Source organism: Eptatretus burgeri, chromosome 5, assembly GCF_056783735.1.
Source record: "Eptatretus burgeri isolate ZD-2024b chromosome 5, Ebu_testis_v1, whole genome shotgun sequence".
Lineage (NCBI taxonomy): Eukaryota > Metazoa > Chordata > Myxini > Myxiniformes > Myxinidae > Eptatretus > Eptatretus burgeri.
The window spans coordinates 21,116,469-21,142,652 of record NC_140965.1 but is presented as its reverse complement, the minus strand read 5'-3'; the positions used below and the strand labels follow the sequence as shown (position 1 = coordinate 21,142,652).

The 26,184-nt window shown below is 45.1% G+C and overlaps 1 protein-coding gene across 1 annotated transcript in view; it reads left to right on the top strand.

Moving 5' to 3' along the window:
* The window catches only part of LOC147026025 (large neutral amino acids transporter small subunit 4-like), a 51,823-nt gene that overhangs the window by 2,217 nt on the left and 23,422 nt on the right, over positions 1-26,184 (top strand). The window contains exons 4-8 of the mRNA XM_085881012.1: positions 2,731-2,962; positions 5,540-5,595; positions 5,997-6,073; positions 16,957-17,049; positions 17,494-17,627. Coding sequence (XP_085737138.1) covers positions 2,731-2,962; positions 5,540-5,595; positions 5,997-6,073; positions 16,957-17,049; positions 17,494-17,627 — 592 coding nt within the window. The remainder of the gene's footprint in view (positions 1-2,730; positions 2,963-5,539; positions 5,596-5,996; positions 6,074-16,956; positions 17,050-17,493; positions 17,628-26,184) is intronic.

The window sequence follows — 26,184 nt, the reverse complement described above, 5'->3', positions numbered from 1 at the left end:
CAACAGCAGGGTGGATGAAGAAGGTTGATAGAGACGACAAACAAGGGATGCAGGTAAAGATGACGTGTAGGGGAGAACGCAAGGGGTGGCTAAGATGGATACATGAGCAAAATTTTGGGAGGGATGGTTGTGTTTTAATTATTTTGATTCAAACTCATCTTATAAACATCAAACTCCACTGAAAATCAGCCACAGAAAACAATGCTTGGTGGAAGGAGGGAATGAGGGGTCTGAATGGGGGTAAAGGTCTCAAGGTTCTTGGGGTCAAAAGGGTATACAATGTGTAAAGGGTGAAGGGATCTAAAGGCGTCAAAACGGTCTTTTGTAAAAGATGTCTTTTAGGTCTTATGGATCTTTTGAGTCCTCAGGGTCCTTGGGGTATAATGGGTTCTCAGTGTCTTTTGGGTCCTCTGGGTCTTTTGGGTCATTCGGGTCCTTGGGGTCTTGGCAGTCTTAAAAGGTATTCAACGGTCGAAGGGGTCTCAGCAATCTAAAGGGTCGAAAAGTATATTACAATAGTATGTAATTAATAGACGTATGTGTGTGAAGTCAGTGTGCAATTGACGTTCAAAGAGTACGTAATTAATAGACATGTAGTCACACGGCTTCATGTACGGACTGAACGTGTTTTTCGTTTTTCCTTCAAAACTTCAAAACATCTATTTATTGTCAATTGCGTGGGAAGAGAAACGTGAATAAGGAACCCTTTGTAGCCAAATGAAATTTGGAAATTGTAATACCCACCGCCACCAGGTGGAGAGACACGATGCATATTTACATCGAGAATTTATACCCCCCTCTGCCCCCCCCACACCCCAGCCACATAGCGTAAACATCTATATTTATTTGTAATTGTGCAGGAAGAGTCGTTTGGGTCTTCTGTGTCGTCTGTGGCCTTTTTTGTTCGGGTACAAAGACACACAAAGTTGTATCTGTACCCCAAGTTTGGAGTTTGTAATTTAAGACATGGTCATGAGAGAGAGAGAGAGAGAGAGAGAGAGAGAGAGAGAGAGAGAGAGAGAGAGAGAGAGAGAGAGAGAGAGAGAGAGAGAGAGAGAGAGAGAGAGAGAGAGACAGACAGACAGACAGACAGACAGACAGACAGACAGACAGACAGACAGACAGACAGACAGACAGACAGACAGACAGACAGACAGACAGACACAATGGTGTTTATATGTAGAGATATGGTTTCAAAGTTCCATGAAAGCAATATTTCTGTGGTTAAGATGCTGAAATAACTATGTGTGTGTTAAGCTGGTACCCTCGTGGTGTTTCATTATGTTCCACAGTGATATGACAATGTACACTAAGGCTGTAAACATCCAGCTAGCTTCCAGCATGAAATATCAATTATTTTCTTTCTTATTGACAATCGAGACATCTCTGACATCATGCTCTAGCCTTCCATGGTATGAAAATTACTTTTATCTTCATCAGTGTAGGAGGAAGCAATGCAAATGAAACAAATTATGGTTCATCGAGGAATGGTAAATCACCTACGTGGTGTCAGTAATATACTCCAAAAAGATTTCCTCTTTGTTCTTTGGCAATACTGCACCCTAAAACAGAGGTGGGCAACCTAATCGAATCAGAGAGCCACAGGTCGAGCACTCAAACAACTCCAAGGGCCGCAAGACCCCCTTTACCGCAATTACAAACTGAAATGATCTTTGGCAACCATTGCCATCCTTAGGATGAGATGAGGTGGAAGCCACTAAAAGTCCTTTTTGTGTTTGAGTGGGATATTCATGGAAGATCGCCTTTGCATTTGTCTGTCCAGTCTCCGTAAAGGGTTGGCTTTTCCGACATTCCGAGACAGGGTTATGGTCGTGTTTCATCTGTGGCGATCTACCTCGTCGTAGTAGGTAGAGATGTGTAAGGTCGTTAACACCATGATGTGTCTGCAATAAACGTGGTACCAATTCCAACGAAGTTAACATGAACTATTCCTTCGATCTCGTCAGAGTTGAAATGCTTGCCTTTCAAGGATGAATTGATTCGAATTTTGGTGAAGATCCGGATCCGACTGCTACAATGTTTAAAGTGATTCATTAGCATTGAGAAATAGGTCCAAAAACGACATATAGCACGATATCTCAAAAAGTTGTGGACGGATTCGGACAAAACTTGCTGGCTGAGTTGGGTAGGTGACGAGAACGAGACGATTAGATTTGGATTCAGGTCCAGATGCAGATCCAGCCTATCAGGAGGATACAAAACATGAACTGTTGAGCCTGGCGGAGGTACCGAGTGCCGTTGTAGTTTTCAAATCGCAGTCCTTTATCTAACTTTCAGCGTTGGAGATAAATTTTTACAAATTGTCACTTTGCTTTATCAGTTGAGATAACTATTTTTTCGATCTTTAACCATGAGTGTTGGTTGCCAAGTTATTGTCGACAACAGGGTTCGATGAGGAAGTCAAAGGTCCCTGATTGTATTTCTTTCTCAGCATGTTTTCTTTGATGTGTGTCTATCCCATTCCAACATGAACAGGTAGCCGTGCTTCAAACGAAAACTGAACGTTTGAGACAAGACTCAGTTTATTAACAAAAGGATTTTGATGCAGAACTCTGGGTGATACTGTATAACATGATGAGTTTGGCTCACAATGATGTAATTTTATATCCGAAAATTATTTCCCTGGAATTGCTCGAAAATTCTGCTCCAGCAGCAAAAGCAACTTCAGTTCCAGGGGCAACACTTCTTTCTCTTCTTGCCAAACCCCAGGCACTTCAAACTCAAGTGACAACAGCAGCCATTTTTCTTCAAATGATAGCAAGAAGGGTGAGGGTTTCGACATGTCTGAGGGCACGATGCGTGGCTGGCCCGTTTGTAAGAGTCAAGGGGAGATGCTCAACCTGGCATTTACCATCGGGTCTTTCCTTCTAAGTGCCATCACGTTGCCCCTTGGGGTCATTATGGACAAGTACGGCCCAAGAAATCTTCGTCTCATTGGAAGGTGAGCAAACGGTGATCAGAAACTAAGCTTGGTTGTATAATAGTTGTTGTCAGAGGTTTTTTTTGTCTCGGTTTATCAAATCTACATGCACTGGTGAGTGGCTTCAGTGGTGTAATGGGTAAGATGCCTTGTTGCATTGCCCTCAGTCGTACGGTTTCAAATCCCATGACTGCTCAGCGGAAATTTCCGTACCCTGCGGCAGAGTGCATGCGGCAGAGTGCAGGCAACTTGCCCACGAAAGAAATGAAACTTGCCCGTACCCTCTTTGGCATGAAAACACGAAAGACTCATCATGAGCACCCTGGAGCCGAGTCATGAGTACGGGTCTCCATCACCACTGCCCTGGTGGTGTGGCAATGAGCAAGAAGGATGTAAGAAGAGAATGCAATTGGAGTGGTGCGAGAAGCATGAATGAATGGGAATGATGACCACAATTATTGTTTGTAAAACGACTCATGTTGTACCCGCTCCCACTGGGAGTTAAATTTGCTGTCGATACTCTGCTCATTGCATGAGGTTCAGCTTCTCCTTTGTGTGACGGACGGACTGATGAATCTCCTTTTAGTCCTAGTAACACCAGTTCCCTACAGGAGTGAAAAAAGGTGTCAATACACGCTCACTCTGGCTGGGTCAATCGTTAAACCATTCGCATTATTCTTTGGGTACAGGCGAAAATCGCAAGTCATCTCCCCATTCTCCCGTGGGGGGGGGGGGGGAAATGGAGAGTGATGGGGGAGTTATTTTGTACCCATGACCTGACCCTGGGTATCCCGAGCACGTACGCAGAATTTTGCGTTGATTGGCCCAGCTGTTTTAAATTTAACTATGATTAGACATACGTACGTACGGACATACAATTGCCTTATTCTAGTGTGGCACTCAGTAACTGCTTATGGGGATGGGATGACAAAATGTGAAGGGTAATCAATGAGTTCCTAAATCTCCATGATGGCTGAAAATAGGAAGAGGCCAAATCTGGTCTTTGGACCCTGAAAGTTATTCTGAGATAAAAATGAAAGATGCAAGAGTGAAAGGTTTGTTTGAACAAGTTCGGTGTCATTACAGTTTAGAGCTATTCCGCGTATGTTCCATGAAGCATGGCCGATGCTAAAGTGGAGGTAAAAAAGAAAATACCATTTTTGCACAAAGTCTGATCATTTAGGGATGGCAAGGGCACAATATTGTGTATTTGTTCCAAGCACTTGCACTTCCTACTTTACCCTGATGATAACCGAATATATATTACATATGTATATTGTATATATATATATATATATATATATATATATATATATATATATATATATATATATATATATATATATTATTATTTAACATGACATAATACTCAATTATATTCACTTCTGTTCACTTTCTACTAACAAATAGCATGTGTTTTAGCATTTGGTAAAGATAGCAAAATTCACCGGACACTTGTCCTGGAAAAAAAAACACACGAATGTTTCATGCGTGTCATAAAGGAAGAGAAAATAAATATTCCCTGGAAGTGGTTTATCGAGGGTGGTTTTGGTAAAAGGTGGTTATAAGCGAATGTCATACCTTTACACGAAACATGGAGAACCTCCGGCCCACGGCACGTTTCGATCCGGCCCGCGTGGTGATATTGTGTTCACCATTTTATGTACCTATTATCACTGAACTCGAAAACAACTTCAGAATGACAACAAGTATTCGCCCCAACATGGACACTGTCTTCAAAAGGAAGCGATCTCTGAAGTCACATTTGGTAAGTTACTTTAAAATTGTTATTGTGACAGTATTCTTCATCTTCTTTAAAGACCACAATTATTCCAATGTTCTTGTGGGGTTGGCCAGGGAAGCTTGTCCCAAGTCTTTCACGAACTGGCTGGCCAGGCCTCACATTCGACAAAGTACTTACGGCAGGAATTTGTAATTTGTTCATGGTGCTGGCGATAACTTTACGACTCTTTCCAAACGATGGCGTGAGATCTTTAACGTCCACAAACTAAAGGTGGCAGGTGGGACGCCCTGTTGAATGTCCATCGGAGGGACGACACGAGCGTTGATGAATCGCCCTGCCTTTGAAACACCAGGATGACAGTTTATAGCTGGGTCAGGATTCCAACCCAGGCTCGATAGCTTAGAGGCGAGTGTGCGTACATATTACCCTTTCTTCCATCAACGTTGCCATTTTGGGGCGTTGCGTCATTGAACGAGATCTTAGTTCCAGTCCAAACCGTACTAAGTTCCATAAAAGCGTAATTTTCACTCGAACCTTCATCTGCAGGCTGAGTCATAAGTCCCAGGACACGGTTTTAGGTGTTTATACAAGATTTGTTTGTTTTCTTTCATGATATGCATCTGACAATTCATAAATGGCAGTTGGTTTATATTGTTGCGTGTGAAGATCTTTCATTGTGCGAGCTAACGATGAGCACGAAACACCCACCACTGGACCATCCTCGTCCATGTATTGAGGAAAGCATGTGAAATGAGAAAATAATTACATTTCCCCCCTCTTCTCTCATCCCTCAACCCCCGAATCCCGACTCCTTCCTAAACTCACCACCACTCTTTCTCTCGCCCCTTTCACAGCACCAGCTTCGGTGCCTCCTGCCTGCTTATTGCCTACGGAGCAAGTAACCCGAACGGTACGGAACAAAGAGCGAAATGAAGCAAAACTTTCCTGTATGATCAATTACACCATCTTGTAGGTTTCCCCCTCCCCCACATGTGTGCATGGAGTTGTGTTCCTTGAGTCACAAAAAGTTGTTGTCATAAAAGAGCAGGTGGCTGCTGAAATCACGTGATTCCCATCACAATGACGGCATTGATGCTCAGCAATGCGAAACAATAGAGTAACAAAGGTCCGAATGAGCGTTACACGAATACAAATCAAAATAACACAACACAATGTTGATGACTCTTTACGCCACCAGTGGTGAACAAGGCCTTTGAGCCTTACGAAGTAGGCCTTGCTGATATCGTTTACATATGGATTCCTTTCTCTGTGCTTCTTGTTTTCTTTTTACCTCCCTCCCCTCAACCCTAGATCTCTCATGGTGTATCTTCCCAGTGCTTGCCCTGAATGGGTTTGGAGGGATGTGCATGACTTTTACTTCCCTCACGGTAATCCCAACTTCTCTCTCTCTCCCTATCTGTGCTCCTTTCTTTGTAAACTCCCTCTCTTATCCTCAGCCCCCCCCTCCCTCGATCCCTCTCCCCCTTTCTTCCTCTCTCCATCTATTTGTGACCCGACAACTCCAGACAAGACATGCAATGAAAAACAAGGCTTACTCCTGGTTGGCTGATTTTTTTTTTCCCTGCTGCCAGTAAACAGCGCTGCAATATGATTGGCTAATCACAGGCTGTTACCACGTGCTGCTTGCTTGTAGCCATGAGCCGTCTCTCGCTGCCTTGCCTTTCTTTGTGTGTCCATATCTGTGGTTATGCTCACACATCATTATGTCCATTTATCATTCCTTTGTTTCTCAATGCGAACTGCAGTCCCTGATGCGTCATATTATCTTGTTTTTCTCATTCTGCTCGACCTTTGTTGTGACTCACCCATTCCTATAGATACTTCGACTCTATTATTATTTACCGTCACACGTTCCCAATCTTTGTTTTCTCTCCCCTTTTGTCCTTTTATATATTAAGATCCACCCTCGTCATCCTCTTTACGTCTGTTTCTACGTCTATCTGCCCATTTTTGGGCCATCGTATTGAAGTCAAAAAAAAAATTAAGTGGTCTCTCAATTACAAGTTGTGTAGTCTCCTGAGTAACCCTCATTTCCTTTCTTTCAATAAATCCTCCACTTACATCCACCCCATCACCATCAGAACATCCCAATCCCAACTGGACTCTTTTCCCACCAAACTCATTCTTTTATTCCTGTTTCCTTTCTGGAACCAATGATTTTTAAAAAAAAATTTGAAGTGATTCACCATTGAAAGATTGGCCCAAAAAGGATGCATCGCGCGATATTTCAAAAAGTTGCGGACGAGTTGCGACAACACGAGGTGGATGAATTGGGTAGGTGACGAGAACAAGTTGATTAGATTTTGATGAAGATCTAGATCCAAATCCGGCCTACAGTGGGATACAAAATGTGCAATGTTCATCCGGTAGAGGTATTGGCTCCACCGAGTGCATTCGAGCTCCTGTTGTGTTCAAGTCGATTAAATACCCTACACACTCCATTTTTTTCCTTCCTCTGGTGTTTTCCCCAACACTCCACTGTTTTCCTATCGAGAGAACAGCACAAACACCTGCCCTCTTGCACTTTGGAATGTCGCACAGACTTATAGAATTTCTATGTTGAATGGATTTTATTAAATGAAATCCAACATGAACATCCGTGCCAACTGTAACCATGCGAAGCCACGTCCAGCTCGAAATGCAACCCCAACCGGGGAGGGAATGGAAGGAGACATCTAGGTGTTATCCCATATGTGTTGCTCATCGTAGCCTCGGTGGTGGAGGGTGCATGCAGAGTGTGGTGTAAGAACGAGATAAACAAGCAAGAATGTGGCGAGTGGGAGAACAGAAAGGGTGGTGAGAGAAAGAAAAAAGGGATAGAGCAGGGTGAAAGGGGTAAAGGGGGGGGGGGTAAACGGGAGGGGGTGTTTTGAAGAAAAAAAATATCTGAATAATCTATTCGGTTTACACCTCATATCACTGAAGTCCAAATATTTTGTTTAAATTTCTCAAAAAACAATGTTTTGAGAAAAAAAAAAACAATCTAAAAGCCAATATACTCTCACGGCACACTTACATCTCCACACCTACATCCTACACGTATACCAAGCCTGCCGTTCTTAGGGTCTTAAGTTCGAACCCCCGTCGTGCTGTTAAATAACACACCAGGTGGGGTTGACTCAGCCTGTCATCCTTCCGAGGTCGTTAAAACGAGTATCAGCTTACTGGAAACAGGGGGCACTGCATCAGCGGCACAGCCGTGCTCCCAGAAATGATGCAAGCAGCAGCCACAGGGTCCATATGAAATAAACATTTCCTATAAATTACATTGAAACCGGTGCATTGACCAAGTCACTGACTGACTGATTTAATGACCCTCCGGGTCATCACGTGATTTGCCTTCATCACCAAGGTTTCAACCTTTTAAAACAGAGTGCAGGGGAGAGAGAGAGAGAGAGAGAGAGAGAAGAGGGAGAGGGAGAGGGAGAGGGAGAGGGAGAGGGAGAGAGAGAGAGAGAGAGAGAGAGAGAGAGAGAGAGAGAGAGAGAGAGAGAGAGAGAGAGAGAGAGAGAGAGAGAGAGAGAGAGAGAGAGAGAGAGAGAGAGAGAGAGAGAGAGAGAGAGAGAGAGAGAGAGAGAGAGAGAGAGAGAGAGAGAGAGAGAGAGAGAGAGAGAGAGGGAGAGGGGGAGAGAGAGAGAGAGAGAGAGAGAGAGAGAGAGAGAGAGAGAGAGAGAGAGAAAAAGAAAAAGCTGCTCTAAGACCTGCGCTATGTTCATCTAAATTTCCTCGTGATGGCTTGGCTGTGGGCCCAAAGCGCGGTTAAATTCTGGGTTGGACCGGGCGACTGAATGCGTTCATATTGACGCAGAGTAGGCTGTACGCGATGGAGTGCTTTCGAAGAATAGTCTTTCCCTTTTGATAGTCTAACTGAATCAACATTCATAATATTTTACCACATCCCAAAATGGAACAAGGAATTTATGACTTGAGAAGTGTTTTGTTTGCTGGAAACATTTATTTTGGGAAGAAATTGTTGTTTTGGAAATCACATTGCCATGTGCAATTAACCTGACAGGGTGGTGCGGGGGTAGCACACCACGCTACTCTGGGCTACGGGACATCGAGTCGGGTTGAACAAATTACAAATTCCTGCCCAAACTTGAGGTCTGACCAACCAGTTTGTGAGACTGGTGTTAAAAACGTTCACCTGCCGACCCCACAAGAAGGTAGGAATCATTGGGACCATTAAAGAAGTGGTAGTCTAGCACTGTGTTTCTCAACCTGGGTGAATGGTTCACCCAGCGGTGAATGAGATCACGTTTGGGGTGAATGAGAAAGGTCAGGTGAATGGGAGGGTGAGTGACTCAACTGCCGTAGCTGACTGGTTGATGAATGTGTTTACAACTAGTAGTAGAATCTATCCGCACACTGGAACCAGCAGAAGTCGCAAGAGGGAGCGGTGCTTTACCAGGACAGAGATGACAAACCGCTGGTATTGGCATTTCTCAAGATAGCTCACATCCTATTGTAGACGAAGCAGCTATTTGTCAAAGCAGAGAATGTGATCCTACCATGTCTGAAAGTTTCTGCTGAGTTTCTCCATGGAGGAAAGATGGCAGTGGACAAGGTGAAGATAATTCCTCTATCCAATTGTACAATGAAGAGGAGACGTACGTCAATCACGGACAACTTAAAAGATCAATTGTTCATCAGTCGGAGGGAAGCTCTTTGCTTTGGACTTCAATTTGGCAAGACAACTGATGTGGGCAATGAGGAGGCAAGCATGGATTGGACCAAATGTGTGGCTGTGACTAGTGATGGAGTTGCTGCCATGGTTGGGGCTTACCAAAAACACAGTGGTCACACACATCAAAAGTTTGTCTACCGATTCACTGTTTGATTTATTGAGAGGCGCTGGCTGCGAAACGGCTATCTGTACCTGTGCGTTGTGGGAAAAACGTTGCGAAGAACAATCTCAAACTGGAAGAGCACTCTGTGGAGCGCATACCTCCTCCACGAGAACATATCGGGCACAATACATGTTTGAAATATCATGCTGTTCAGTACTATATGGTTTTTGACCCGATCTCTCAATGGTGAAGAATCACTTTGAAAATTAAATAAATCTCGTATCCAGATCCGAATTCGGATTTTCTCCAAAATCGGATTAATTCATCCTTGTCACACACTCAATCTGTCCACCAAGTTTTGCTTGAATCCGTCTACAAAACAACTTTTTGATATATTGTGCTATATATTGGTTTAGCCCCATCTTTCAATGGTGAAGAATCACTTAAAAAATTATCGTAGTCGGATCCGAATCCGGATCTTCACCAAAATCTATTCAGTTCGTCCTTGTCACACACCCAACCTGCCCACCAAATTTCATCCGGATCCGCAAACAAACAGACAGACAGACAGAAAGCGGTGAAAACATAACCTTCACCGAAAGCTCGACGATACCGTGAAAATAGTGAATGCCATCCATGCACGTGCCAAGAAATCCCGTTTGTTCACAGCTGTGCAAAGATATGGACGCTCCGTACACAAAACTGCTGTTCCATACAGAAGTCCGACGGTTGTCGAGAGGCAAAGTGCTTTCCTGCATTCTGGCTCCGAAAGGCTAATTGTCTGTGTTCTTTGAAGAAGACAGGGAGAAGGCTTCAGAGTTTCAGGATGACTATTGGCTTGCCAGACTGAATTACATGTCCTTCACATTTGAACAAGTTGAACCTGTTGATCGAGGGAATAGTTACAGGGAAGATCAAAAGCTTCAAACAGAAAATTGATTTGTGGAAAGGTCATGTCGAGGAGAACAACTTTGCCGACTTCATCCCCCTTGACAACTTCCGGAAGCAGATTGAGTGGGAGGAAAGTGCTCCTACTTTGGAAGGGAAGATGAAGGACCTCATTCGCCTTCATGTCGTGCTGCTGGAGGAAAACCTAAGCGTGGACTCTCAAGAAAATGAGGCCGAATCTCCGAAGGAAATGATGTGGATCATGAATCTCTTTGTGTCCGAGCACATGAAAAGGGTTTAACTGGGGCACTTCACTGAGTCACTTCGGAATTTGTGCACACATCTTCCTTCACTGCATTTGACTAATACGGAGACTTCTGGGTATCTGATTTAATTTCCTGAATACCAGGCCCTGCCAAGAAGAGCCATATCCATCCTTGTTCACATGGCCACCACATACTTCTCAGATAAGGGATACTTAGCATTGGTCGAGATCAAAACGAAGAAGTGGAATGCTTTCATGGACCTCAGTCCTCTGCTGCGGGTCAGGTCAGGTCAGGTATGGGAGCATGCGCCAGAGCAGCGCGTTGCTGCATCCACTTTCCGCCGGTACTCCAGGGGCCTCTGTCTGGCCATCCCCCAGGCAGATGCCTGGTCAATCCCCATCTCCTTGATATGTCGAACAACCTGCTGCAACCACGAGGCATGTGGTCGGCCCATTGGCCTCCTCCACTCACGAGACTCCCTCGCTGAGAGAATCTGGTGAGTAGGAACAGCGTCAGGAAAAGGAGCCACATGTCCATACAGCCGCAGCTGACACCCACGGACCATGCAGGTAACAAATCTCATCCGAGTCTTTCTCAGAAACTGCTCGGTGGACACAGTCCGATCAGCAATAGCCAAGGATTCAACGAAAAGAACGGGTACCAAAGGAATTATGTCTCTGTCTCAGATCCCTGGTCAAAGTCCAAGTCTCACATCCATGGAGCAAGACTGGAAGCACCAAGGACCTGAAGACTCCGACTTTTGTCCTCCCGCACAGGTACCGGCAGCGCCACACCCCATGATCCAGTGAATCCGTGGCTCCCCAGGCCCAACCCAGACATCTGTTGACCTCTGGCACATAGCCAGCAGAGACATGAATATCACTGCCAAGGTAAGTGAATCTCTTCGTGACCTCAACATCCTCATCAAAGCAGGTACAGACAGGATAGCAGCATCCAAGATGTCGTTGAAAGTCTGGATCTTAGTTTTGACCCAGGAAACCCGTAATCCCAGCGGCTCCGACTCCTCATTCAGCACCTCGAGGGCCCCCAAAAGGAAATCTAAAGTCTCCGCATAGATGACTGCATCATCTGCGAAATCAAGGTCCGAGATCTTGACAATCCCAAACGATGCACCGCAGCTTGATCTCTCCGACATCCTCCCTAAAATCCAGTCCATACAAGTGCTGAAAAGTGTGGGGGCAAGTACACACCCCTGACGAACTCCAGTAACAACTGGAAATAAGTCAGAGATGGTACCACCACACTTCACAGCACTCTCAGTACCAGAGTAGAGTTCAGAGATCAGATCGATCAGTTTTGGTGGCACCCCACGAAGACCAAGAATCCTCCAGAGGGCATCCCGATTCACTGAATCAAACGCTTTACAGAGATCAACATAGGCTGCAAGCAGCCCCTGCCGAAACTCTCATCTGCGTTCAGTGAGGACACGAAGAGCAAGGATATGGTCAATCGTTGACCTCTTTGGTGTAAAGCCTGACTGCTCTGGACACTGGTGCTCAAGCAGATGGTGGGGAACCCTATCAAGAATTATCCGAGCAAAGACCTTACCCGGCACTGAGAGCAGCGTCACCCCTCCGTAGTTGTTGCAGTCTTAACGATCACCCTTCCCTTTCCAGAGAGGGACAAGGCCCCTCTTCCAGTCAGTTGGGATGATGCCTGTGTTCCAGGCAGAGCACAAAACTGCATGCAACAACACGAGTGCAGCATTTCCACCAGCCTTGAGAAGTTCAGCATGGATGCCACAAATCCCAAGAGCTTCACCCCATTTCAACTGGTTCACTGCAATCTGTGTTTCCACAAACAAAGGTGGATCATAGTTGATTGGAGGGTCAGCCACAGGGATTGTAACACCCCTGACATCCAACTCAACAGCTTGGGGATCAGCCTGGGACAACTGCTCAAAGTAACTGGCCCAGCGGGCCTTCACTTCAGACTCCTCTGTCAAGAGCCTACCACCCACTGCTCTAACTGCAGTACACTGAGAGACAGGCTTGGGCGAACGCAATGCACGAATTCCCCTGCAAGCAGAATGAGAATGACTTGACCCCAGGTGATGCTCTACCCCCTCACAGATTCCTCGCACATAGGCCTCCTTGTCCACCCTCAGTGCACGTACAGTTTTACGCCTCAGCTCCCTGAACAGCTCGGCTCTGCCATTCAGCCTGGCCCTGCGACTCTGGTCAATGGTATCCAGTGTCCCTTGAGACAAAATTCTTCTTCGCATTCCGGGGAGTTCCAAGACATCCACCATCAACATCAAGGACGGTGGTCTTGAAGGCGCTCCACAACTCTTCAGGATCCCCCAAAGCACCCAGACCCCCCAAGTGTCCACTCAGCCTGTTCGCAAACTCCTCAGCTACCCTCTCATCCCTGAGCTTGCCAACATCCAGCCTAGGCTGGGATGGTACTATTCTCCTGGATTGAATCTGAAACTTAAGAGTTGCTATAACAAGCCGGTGGTCAGTATTGAGGCACTTAGCACTCTGGTGGACCCTGCAGTTCTGCGTCATCCTCCAGCAACCAGCAACGAGCGCATGGTCAACCTCTTTTGCCACACCGCCAGCGTTAGAATACCAAGTCCAGCGATGAGCTTGTGGGTGCTGAAACCATGAACCAGCCACCCTAAGTCCATGACTTCTTGCAAAGTCAAGGAACTTAGTGCTATTCTGGTTCATAGTTCCTGACCCATGGGGACCAACACATGTCTCGTAACCATCCCTATCAGTCCTATTCGATGCATTGAAATCCCCCCAAGACGAGAAGTCTATCTCGCCTGGGGAACTGATCAACCACAGACTCGAACGTGGCGTAGAATGCATCCTTCACGGTGAGATCACTCGCCTCAGTCGGAGCATAAACAGAGACCAGGGAAATGACACCTGAGGAGTGACGAATCCTCAATCTCATAATACGCTCGTTGACCGGTGTTACCTCAATTATCATTGGAGTCAGCCAATTGAGCACAGCGACAGCAACTCATTGGGCATGGTAACCATCAGAGCGACCATACCAATAGTAGGTGTAACCATCCGCCATTATCTTGCCACAATCTGGTCTCCGAACCTCAAAGTGCTGCAATACCGATGTCCAAACATCTGATGTTGGGAGCCCTGGAAACATCCATCACTCCTTGCTATGATGCTGTCATCAACCAAATGCAGGAGCAGAGAAGACGTTGGGTTTCGTTGTAGAATTTAGATACAGGCATATTGTTAGGAAAGGATGCGGGATTCTTTGTGGCAGGTCAGAGGATGACCGTGCTTCTCATCGTCCATGTGCATCAATCGAAATGAAGATATGAAAACGATGACGACCATTGGTTGACTTGTATCTTGTTCTCGCATGACATCATGGTCATTACAATGAATACTAGAAGGGCACTTGGTAGAGCGCATACCTCTGCCACGCAATGCCTGATCCAAGAGCACATATCGGGCACATTACATTTTTGAGATATCGTGCTATATATCATTTTTGGCTCTATCTCTCAATGGTGAAGAATCACTTGAAAAATTCACCAAAATCTAATCAGTTTGTGCTTGTCACACACCGAACTTGTCCACAAAATTTCATCCGGATCCATCTACAACTTTTTGAGATATCCTGCACACAAACAAACAAACAGACAGAAAGGGGAGAAAACAACCTCCTTCGCCTTCGGTGGCTTAGGATAATCCTCATTTCATCATCAAGATTTAAAAGGATTTCCAACTATTTGGTTTTGAAATCGCCATGGTTGAATCCATTGCTTTGCGATGGGGTGAATGAGGTTTTGGAACCAATTTTTTCAGGTGAATGACGTTGGAAAATGTTGAGAAGCACTGGTTGAGCATGTGCAATCATAGCCGTTGAATGCTTGTCAAGTGAATGTGAAATAGTATTGTTGCGGTTTATGGAAGAGACCCCCATGCATGCAGAGACGCGTAGGATTCCCCCCCCCCCCCGCCCCCAGACAGATATTTATTTGGTTTATGTGAGACAGACAGATCCTTGCCCTTTTGTAAAGAGGGATTTTAGGATGGAGATGCATTGTGAGTTTCGCATGTTCAATCCCTCCATCTCTTGATCCTTCTTTAACTCCAGCTACACATTCATCTGTCCCTCACCATGTTCGCTTTCAAAGCCTGTAACTCCCGTGGAAACTGTTTCCCCTAAAGCCTTCCCCCCCCCTCCTTTTGCACGTCTGCACACGGCACGAGCCGTACCCATGCTCCGCTTTGCACTCTCCCTACTTTCTCTCTTCTTCCTCTCCACTTTTCCCCGGAATGATTGATGGCACGTCATGTCCTGTGTTTAGCATAAATAAGACCGCATAAGTGGGCTCCAGAAGCGTCAAGATCGTCTGCTTTCTCGTGTATCTTGTCATTGTGTCTTTTCATTGTAAATTCCTTACATGCTCGTGATTGCTGTCGTAAGTATCTCCCGTTGCTGAATGAATAAACCTTGTTGAATAAATGTGATTGTTAAACTGTTAAACGTTTCCGACCTGGTCACTCTCGTTCTTTCCTCCATTAGTCCAACACCGTGTCTAAGTTTAGTTAGAGGGGAAGTTTGCCCCCACTGATTGGCTCTGGGATTAGCCAACGGCCATCCACAGTGTGCTTGGCTATACATAATAAATAGATGGGTGGCTGTTGAGGGCATGACCCATAATTTGGGTTGCCACGTCAACAGTAAGGTAACGCGTAACCAAGGAGCGAAAACCCTGCCAGGCTCGGCGGTTCTAATCGGCGGCCAAAGTTGTCTGGCAACCCGTTGAACTGCAAAGTTATCTGTGGCTGGCAGTCTCAGGACTGAGGTCGGGTAAAGGTCGGAGGAGCTCTCTCATGATAACCCCAAACCCTGGATCCGTAACAATATATTTGCAATGCCATGCCTCTTGATAACATCTGAGAGGTGCCCTCTCCGTCAGAATTCAGAGGTATTTTTGATAAATATTTAATTCTTCGAGGAAAATAAAAAGCTTATCATGTAACACAATTGCTTTGATAATTTATGCCCAAAAACCTGCTTGTTTGCAATTGTCGATTGAGAGGTACCCATCCAACACACACACACACACACACACACACACACACACACACACACACACACACACACACACACACACACACACACACACACACACACACACACACACACACACCTTCCATGTCTCAAACTATACCCACCTAATGGAGGTGGATACATTGAGGCCTGGTCAGACTCCGCTGCACTTCCTGAAGCCCACCCAAGTGTGGAGATAGCAGCCAACAACAGCAACTTGCACACACGCATATATGCACGCACACATGGAGGTGGATACTTTGAGACCTGGAAGGGCTCTGTTAAACTTTCCGAGTCCCGGATTTGGAGATGACAACCAACAAAACACACACACCAAATTATATATAAAATACGATATATGCTTGTGGCACGAGCCGTTTGCAGCAACCACAGCTGATTGCAGTTTGACAAGGACATTGGCAATCTCAGTATCAACGCCGCCAACGAGGCAGACTGACTACGCATGACACCGACACCGACACCGACACCGACACTAACCTCATTCTGAAACACTCAGCAGAACAACAAACAAGATTTCCTCTTCATAGACAAGCCTTTAAATTCGTCCTCATTAACTCATAAAAGGCAATGCCAGAACGCTGTCATCTTGGCCCTTAATTGGCATAGTCTTTTTCTTTGTCCTGTTTATACGATTGGGAAAAAAATAAATAAATAAAAGAAGGATAAGTCAAAAGGGCGATGTGTACACGGATCAGTAGTGCAGACCACCGCTCAAAATGGTCATTGTGAAATGGTTTCATGCAATTTCAAATCACCATGATGATACGATCAAATGCCACACAATAAGAGAGAAGTTGAAAACAGAACGTCAGGAGAGTCGATTCCGTGTTTAAATATCATAATCAACAAGCGGTTGAGAGGTTCGTGGAAATGCTTGTAATTGAAAGATCATGTGATGCAATTTGTGTAACCACTAGAGCCGAGCTGGCTTGCTTTGGTTTGCAAGTTTCAGTTGAACAACAGATAAACAACTGGGACTGTGACTAAAATGACCCGTAGGAGCAGACGGTCAGACAATAGCCATAAAGCTATCATCATAGCCGGGTGCCGATTACATGAACTATGTAGGGCTATGTTTTTGTGTTTTTTTTTTTTCTTGACTAGTTAAGTCACCTAATATCAATACTGTATACTCTGAAAGTTTGAATGATTTTGTGCATATGCCAATGAAATAATGATCTCTCAATCTTTAACCACTACCCTCCCCACCACCCACAGCTCCCGAATATGTTTGGAAATCTACGCTCTACTTTCATCTCCCTTATGATAGGTTCTTACGCCTCGTCGGCTGTCACCTTTCCTGTCCTCAAGGTAGCCAGCAGGCACTAATTCACAATCTCTTTAAACCCTGCCCCATTAACCATGTTCATTCTTTATACAAATCTCTCCCCCCCCCCCCCCCCGTTCCCCCTTAACCCTCCTGTTTGTTTTTTCTTGCATCTATGTCTCAATTGTCATATGTTTCTGGGTTGATTAGACTCGCTGTGATCTGAGATGGCACGTTCAAATCCTGATCCCTATGGGTTTCCATTGATGAACTATCCATTTTGGTCCTTGCCATGGAACACTACCTGCATCGGTGGATTAGCTATACACCGATAATGATGATGCAACCTGCACCTGATTTGCACAACCCTTCTCCCCTCTCCATTTTATGAGCATGTTATTTGATCTTTGCCTCGTTGTAGCCATTCATTTGCATAATTAATTATCCTGATAACTCTCCCACCCACCACTTTCCCACTTCTCCCATAGCTCATATATGACGCGGGTGTGAGTTTTACCTCCATTACGTTGGGCTGGGCGGCCCTTGCTGGCTTGGTGTTTATGAACTGCTTCCTCAACTGGCCACTGGAGCCTTTTCCCGGTCCTGAAGACATGAATTTCACGTGAGCAAAGTTCCATCAAAAGTTCTCCTTAATTGAAATATAAACTTCCTTGCCGGTTTGCAGCAAACCTATAGGTCTTTCATTGGACTGTCGTGTGGCCTCTTGGCTGTTCTGCCAATGGGTGAAAGATGTTGGTCAAGGTTGTAACAGTGGGTGATATACGTGTGAAACAAAACCAGGTCTTGTCCGACATACTCGAACCCTGCTCGCCAAGACACGGGGGTCTCTCAGAACGGATCAGATGACGAGTACTAAACATTTGGAACGAAGACACGTGAGCTAGTCACTCCCTGCGGATCAAACGTTAGGGTAATTCCAGCGTAACGGACGTAACATTGAGACAAAAATTGCATCACTTATGTTGAAATTTTGAAAAGGTTGGCCATATTACAGAGAGTTTCTTTATTACATATCGTAATTAGTCTCTATGGCTTTCTGATATTGGTAAAAACCCACTGTGTAGCCTACTACTAAAGCAAAAATCAACATTTAAGAGGCGTAACGGACGTAACATCGAAATGGACACAACTAAAACTGGTCATAGCACAATTCTTAAATCCTGCGAAATAACGAATTTGTAGTATACCTTTCATTCACGGTAAGCAAACGAAGCATTAGTAGCATACTTTCTACATTCCAACGATACGATCTGTCTGTTGTTTGTTGAAATATTTTGAAAAGGTCACTGTAACGGACGTAACTCAGCAATGTAACGGACGTAACCCATGCGATCACATATTGGATCGTCAATGCTGGGGCGCATTTTATGATATCTATACAATCTCTTACATACATCAGCGAACATTTGGTTGTCTAACAGCTTGTATAAGCCTCATTGCTTGCATATGCCTCGTTGATGTTGATCTATAGGCACAGAGAGAAATGGACCAAATATGTTGATGAGTAGTTACAGCCTGATCCTATATCAGCGAATACTACTTCGGATTAAAACATTCATCAAATAGCCATATTTTCGACAAAATGATAACAGACAGAATGACTTACCGTTGGAAGACGTTGAGGCAGTTCTTTCAAGATAGCCGCCAAATCACGTGACATCATCCACGGAGTAAATATCGCATAAATTATGAAAATTCAGACCTAACTAAACACCGTCCAACAGAAATCCTTTTGAAAAATACATTCTCAAATTTTATGCTTCATGTCCATTATTACCTGGAATTACCCATTAACGATTTCTCGTACATGCCGTTCTCTAATTGGAATGCACGAGGTCGTCCCACTCCCCCAATTGATTCATGCTCGAATGACATTTGCACCCCCAAAATTCACGCAAATATTTAAAGACATTTTTTTTATAAATCGAAATAAACCCGACGGTACAAACACCTTGTCCGAGACAAATACCGTTCTAATAGGGCTAGCCTTATCATATATTACCACGGGAGACAGAAGACAGACAAGACAAGCAGGCAGAGAGAATGAAGGTGTGGGAAAAACAGAACTAGTGGATAGGGTGTTCCTTGGGGGGAACTGAAGCTTGTTGGAGTTCTGGCAGGGGGGGACTGGCTACTCATGGAAGTGATTTTGTTGATTTCTCATGGAATTCTCTACCTATTAAAACTGCCTCTCAACAGAACAGCCAAAAGGCCACTCAGTAGTCCAATTCAAAGCTTAGCTCTGCTCAAAACTGGGACAGCACAGCTGCCATCATGGGTGAGAGATATAGTTGGCAAGCAAGGCATTTACTCCCTTATTCAAGAGATCAGAAGTTGTTGCCATGGCCGCACTATTTAAACACCATTTTTTGTTAGTCCCTTTATGGTTTCAGCGGAGGGGACTATAGGTTTGCCCTCCGTCTGTCCATCCGTCACACCTGCGGTTTTTCCGACTTTTTCCCATACCCTTTAACGTATGCAACTGAAACTTGGTACATGGCTTTATTGTGATAAGTTACAGGAAAAGTTCGAGTTTCAGGGCGCTTCGTCAAATTTTCACACAGTTATGCACTTTTTAAACTTAGAAAATATCACATATTATACATGGGTCAGTATTCCTCGTGGTGGCTAAATGGTTTGGGTGGTGGGCTTGGGATCCTAGAGTCCTGGGTTCAAATCCTGCTCAGCTGTTGAATTAATACCAGGTGGGGTTAACTTGGCCTGTCATCCTTCCGAGGTTGGCAAAATGAGTGCCAGCTTGCTGGTATTCGTGTCGGAGTGGCGACCCATCCAGGATTGTGTCCAACAGCCAAGGAGACTGCTTAAGCAGCACCAATAGTCCAGATGCCAAACAGACATTTCAGGGCAAAGCGTGCTTTAGCGTCATTATGAAGTTTTTTTTGGTTGATTCATCATCTCTGAGTTATCCTGAATCAGAATCAGCCGGGTGCCAGACTCGCACCCTTGAGGAATTTTTTTAGAGGCGAAAAACAAAATGACCACCACCGACTTTCGATAAATTGTTTTTTGCTATATCTTCACTGCTAATGCACTTACACACACAATTTTGGTGTCTACAACCATGTTTCATGCAACAGACAAGGTAAACGTTGATGATTCTCTCAAGATTGGACCACAACAGTTGGCGGAATTTGAATCTGGATGGCCAACAAGCTTCAACAAGACACTAACCAAGAAAGTGACCCTGATGACTTCGATCAAAAAGAGCATCAAGCTGGATGGAAGGCCAGTATATGAAACCGAATTGATCTACATATGTCATATGTCTCCAACAATAGAGGGATATTGATATCAAGGATGTCCTCTCTTACGAACTGTCCCCTGTCCCCTGTCCCAGCCTCCTTGTTTGATGAGAGCGGTGCAATGCGGGCCCAGTCGAAAGCAATCCTGAAGACGAAACTCCAAGTTGAGCAATCAAGTCGAATTCAAGGTGTTCCAGATGCTGTCATCATCGATGGATGCGCCATGTTATGGACTGTACATTGGCCCACAAATGGTAGAGTTGAGGATTACGTGATGAACTTCATGGGAACCATCAAATACCACCTGGAGTGTTGTGACGTATACCTGATTTTCGACAGGTACATCAAAATCAGCACAAAACAAATGATGAAATCCAGCCGCGCAGGTCATGATTCAAGTTAAAAACATCAACTCAACTTACACACAACACTTCCAGCGCAAAAAGTGGTCCTAAATGTAGCCTACAACAAAGTACAACTGATTGTTTTGATCTGTCAGTATCTGATGATCCACATTGTGGACAACCAGACCAAACCGGTGATCACCGGAAAAGATCCGACACCAGTACAAGTATGGAACAATTCCACTCTCCAGAGACAGGAGCTGAAAACACCATGAAGAAGCAGATGTCATCATCATCCATCACTTGCTTAGAATTGTGTCAGGTGTCAGTGGTGACTCACACATCAAAGTGGTCTGCGACGATACAGATGTCTTTGTCTTGTTGATTCATTTCTACCTCGAGGAAAAGATGACTGTGGATGTCAGCATAGAGAGTCCGTGTGTTGGGAGGGTGAATGTGGACATTCGCCAAACAGCACTGAAACACAAAAGCATCGCCAAATATCTGCCTGCTGGACATGCTCTGACCGGATGTGATACTGTGTCGTATTTGTTTGGCATTGGAAAGGCCACAGCGCTGAAGGTACTAATGGGTGGAGATCATCCCACCTTACTTGGTCAGCTGGAAGCAGACGAGGAAAAGATGATATCTGAGGCAACTACCTTCATTGCTGCCTGTTATGGTACCAAAGTCGAAGGTGATATGTCCACACACCGGTATCAGTTGTTGAAGTCTAAGATGGCCAACTCCAAGATTACCTCTGCTCCGAAATTGAAGTCGTTGCCCCCATCGCATTATTGATGCCTTTGTTCAACATGTACATCACGCTCATCATCAAGTCATATGGAAATCGGCCACTCAGTCAGACCCTCCGAACTTGGATCCCATAAAGTATGGATGGCAAGGAGATGAGGACGGTGCGGCGTTGTGTCCAACCACACGTTCACCTGATGTGTCTGCTGCACCAGTCACCATTCTGCAGCTGGTCAAGTGAGGATGCTCCACCAGCCGGCCATGTTCCACCGGGAGGTGTGGTTGTGTGGCAGTACAGATGCCATGTTCGACGTTTTGCAGTTGTAATGCTGGATCAGACTGTTGTAACGAACAGACAAGGGCAGTAGCTGCTAATCATGCTGATGATGACGAAGATTGAACATAATGTCGAACATTGCATCCTTAACAAAGTTAATATTTGTTTGCCTAAAAAGAAAAGGTAATTTCAAAACGTATACATGCACATACTGACTTTAAGACATAACCCAAAGTCATAGTCAACTATCCACATGTGTCCGGATATATTTGTGTAAAAATCGTATTCCAATATAATCAATTCATTGATCATTGCAAGTAAGTTACTTCAGCCGTTATTAACTATTATTGTTCGTAGTATTAATATTTGAGGGTTCATCAAATTCTATTTGTGACTCGATGTGATCAGTGGAACGGCAAAATGTCCATTTTTCATATTAAAATGGTGGCCATCTTGAAAATATGAGACGGGTCTTATGTATATATATATATATATATATATATATATATATATATATATATATATATATATATATATATATATATATATATATATATAAATATATATACATATATATATATATACATATATATATATATATATATATATATATACACATATATATATATATATATACACATATATATATATATATATATATATATATATATATATATATATATATATATATATATATATATATACACCTTCAATTTTATCATTATCGGATTCCTTGACCATGAAAACAAAGTAGGAGACACAAAAATTGTTTGTAAGTGCATTGGAAGTGAAGATATCGCCCAAAACAGAAATTATCGAAAGTCGGTGGTGGCCAATTTTTTTTTTTATTCGTATACCTTGTCGAGGCTCGTGTGAGAGCTAACACACAACACACATCATGGGGGACATGAGACAAGAGGGGAGGGAGTGTGAAGGACAAAACAGTGGGGAACAGAGACATTAGGAGATCTGTCGAAGGGAGAGGGATGAGACGGGGAACATGGGGAATAGAAAATGGACATTACAGGGACTTTCAGGAAGGAAAGCAGGGAATTTGAAGGAAGTGGGCTTGGGTGGATTATCGGGGGTAGAAAAGATCGAGGATTTGGATGGGGGATGAAAAGAGGTGGTGGTGAACAGCTGTTTTGAAGGCCTGGAGGGAAGAATGGGAATGAATAGAGTGAGGCAGTTTATTCCAAAGGTGGGAAAAATGAGGACTGAAAGAGTGAAGGTGAGCAGTGATTCATGGTTTTGGTAGTTTTACCAGAAGGGGGTTGTGGGCGGACCTTGAGCGCCCTGCGGAAATGTGGTGTCGACAAATCGCAGAGAGAGCTGGGGGGGCGGGGCGAGGCTGGAGAGGAGACGGTAGAAGACAGAAAGACCACCGACCAACCTGCGGTGAATGAGTGAGAGGCCCAAAGACTCAGCCTCATTGCGGGAGATGCCAATGATCTGAAATGCCTTGGTTTCTCCAGCGTGAAGCCGAGAAAGATGGGAGGCAGGAGCACCAGCCCAGAGGGGAGAGTAGTACTCCATCAGGCTGCGGAAGAAAGCTTTGTAAGTGGTCAGGAGCTCAGGTGGGCCGAGGAAGGACTTTGCGCGACAGAGGATTCCCAGTCGGCGACTGGCTTTGGAGGCGAGGTTTGAAATGTGTCTTTCCCAGGAAAGGTCATGGCAGATAGTGAGACCCAGAAGCTTGAAAGAAAAGACTTCTTCCAGAAGATTGTTGAGAAAGTGGATGAGGGGGTTTCGAAACGGTCCTTTCGAACAGACATAGTCAGAGTGTGAGATTTGTCCGGATTGAAAGACATGTTCCACGTGTTGGACCAGTTTATGATTTTATCCAGATCTGCAGTGAGCGAAGAAGCTGCTGCTTGCCGGTCTGAGGGATGACCGATGGTACGGCAGAGGGTGGAGTCATCAGCAAAGAGATATAGAGGATTTTCCAGAGAATAGGAGAGATCATTGATGAAAACCATAAAAAGAACAGGGCCCAGAACGCTTCCTTGAGGAACTCCAGCCTGGACAGGAAGAGGGGATGAAAGAACTCCATTTAGGGCCACACGGTGACTGCGACAGGAGAGGAAGTCTGCGAGCCATGAGTGGAGATGGCCTTGGATACCATGGGAAGAGAGTTTGGTGAGCAGGGCAGGGTGCCAGACTGTGTCAAAAGCACGTGATATGTCCAGGGATACGGTTGGATTTCCTGTCTGGCATTGAGGACTTCCATCCATTGTTGGGAGAGCAGAAGCAGCATACCCAGGGTAGAGTGACCTGGTCTGAAACCAAATTGATGATGAGAAATCAAGCCATTCGAGAACAGGAAGGATTTGATGTCTGAAGTGATGATGGATTCCATAACCTTGCTGATAATTGGGAGAAGGCTGATTTGTCTGTAGTTGCAGGGATCTGTTTTTGCACCTTTTTTTTGTGCAGGGCAATGATGTTTGCTGATTTCCAAGCAGATGGCAAATGACCTTGAGCAAATCAGAGGGTGAATACAACAGAGAGAGGGTGAGCAAGAGCAGAAGAGCAGGCTTGGGACACGTGGGCTGATGTGGGACACGTGGGCTGATGCCGTCTGGACTGGTTGCAGAATCTGAGTCGAGGTTTGACAGCAGGCTCTCCACCTTGTCAGGAGAAAAGGACACAGAGTCCAGGGACAGTTGGGTGCGACTGGGTAAAGTGGGTAGAGAAAGTGATGGGTTTTGGACACAAGATTTAGCTGCAAACACCGAGTTTAGGCATTCAGCTTTTTTACGTGCGGGATCAGCAGTGCGGCCTTTTGAGGTGAGGGAGGGGATGGAGGGGGAACATACACCAGAAACAGATTTGATTAGATGCCACCAGGATTTTGAGGAGGGAGAGAGGTTTGAGAGTTCAGACTTGAGATGAGAAAGATGTTGTTTTCTGGCTCTCCTGAGGGTAGATACACACTTGTTCCGAGCTTTATGGAAGGAACTGAGATTGCCCTCAGTTTGGTTTTCTTTCCATGAGGCAAAGGCAAGTTGTTTCAGGACAACTGCCTCACCACAAGCTTCAGTGAACCTCGGGCAGGAGGAAGGGGAGGACAACTGAAGACGAGAGGGGATAAATCTGTGCATGAGGGAGAGCAAGTTTCTTTGAAAGAATTCCCAGGATGAGTTGATGTTGGAGAAAGTAGTGATAGGAGACCAGTCTATAAGTTTGAGGGCTGCTTGGAGACCCTGCCAGTTGGCTTGAGTGAAATGCCAGACTCGTCGGCGGTGAGGTGGTTCTCTGATAATAGCCAGAGAGATGTCCAATTTGACAAGGACTTGGTCAGAAGAACCGATTGGAGCAGAGGAAGAGCAGCAGATATTGTCATCGAAGCTTGTCAAAATCAGATCCAGAAGAGATGGAGTACCATTGGTTGAGATCCGGGTAGGGAAGTTGACCGATTGAGTCAGTCCCAATGAGTCGCAGAAAGCTTTTGGTGAGGTGCCATGACAGGTGAGAGAGGTACCCACACCTAGCCAACTGGCATGATGACAATTGTAGTCACCACATATGAGGAAGAGAGAGTTTGGATGAGAAGATAGAAGTTGGTCCATGTTTTCGGATAGTGAGGTGTAGATGGAGTCATCACTGTTCGGTGGACGGTACAGTACACATATAAACATGAGGTTGGAGTGGAGGGGAAGCCATAGCCAGAGGTATTCCTGGGCGTGTGGGAGAGTGAGGGCAGTGCATGGAGAGTGAAGAATAGTCTTTGATGAAGAGAGCAACTCCTCCACCAGAACGAGGCTCAGGTCTGTCATACCGGAGGAGGGAGTAACCAGGGAGAGATACTTGGGAGTTAGACACGTCTTGGGGGAGTAAAGTTTCTGTTCAGCAGATTATGTCTGGTTTGTCAGTGGCAACCTGTATGGAAAGATCTGAAAGGTTTGAGCGATGGCCCAAGATATTTGAGATCCACACTGTTAATGAAGAGGGAGGGGAGGAGGCTTTGGGTGCAGGGGGGGGGGGGAGCATAGGACAAGTTACGAGGGGGGTAGGTAAGGAGGGTTGTTGAAAGAGTGTGGGGGATTGCAGAATAGCTAGTGGAGGGGCCGGATGAGGAGGAGAAAAGGCTCTGTGGTACTGCGGGAGATGGGGGATAAGAGAGGGGGAAGAAGGAAGTTGAGGATTTGAGCAGGTGGAGTGGAGATGGAGGTGAGAGGGCAGTGGAAGGAGGCAGCTTTGTGGATGAGAGGGGGGGCAACTTTGAGAAGGATGAATGGAGGGAGAAAGGTGAGGGGGGAGTTTATGAGGGAGGTGAGAATAAGGCTTGGAGGGAGAAGAGTGGGATGGTTGCTTTGAGAGTGAAGGGTGAGAGGGGTGAGTTGGCACTGAAGTTGGACAAAAAGAATGGCTGATGGAAAGCGAACATTCATGGCAAACTGGGGTTTTAAAAAGATTTAGGTCAGATATGCGATTTAACACATTTCTTGATGGATGCAATAAAAGCGAATACAGAGAATGGAGAGAAGAAGCGCTGTCACAGTTGGATTTTTTTAAAGC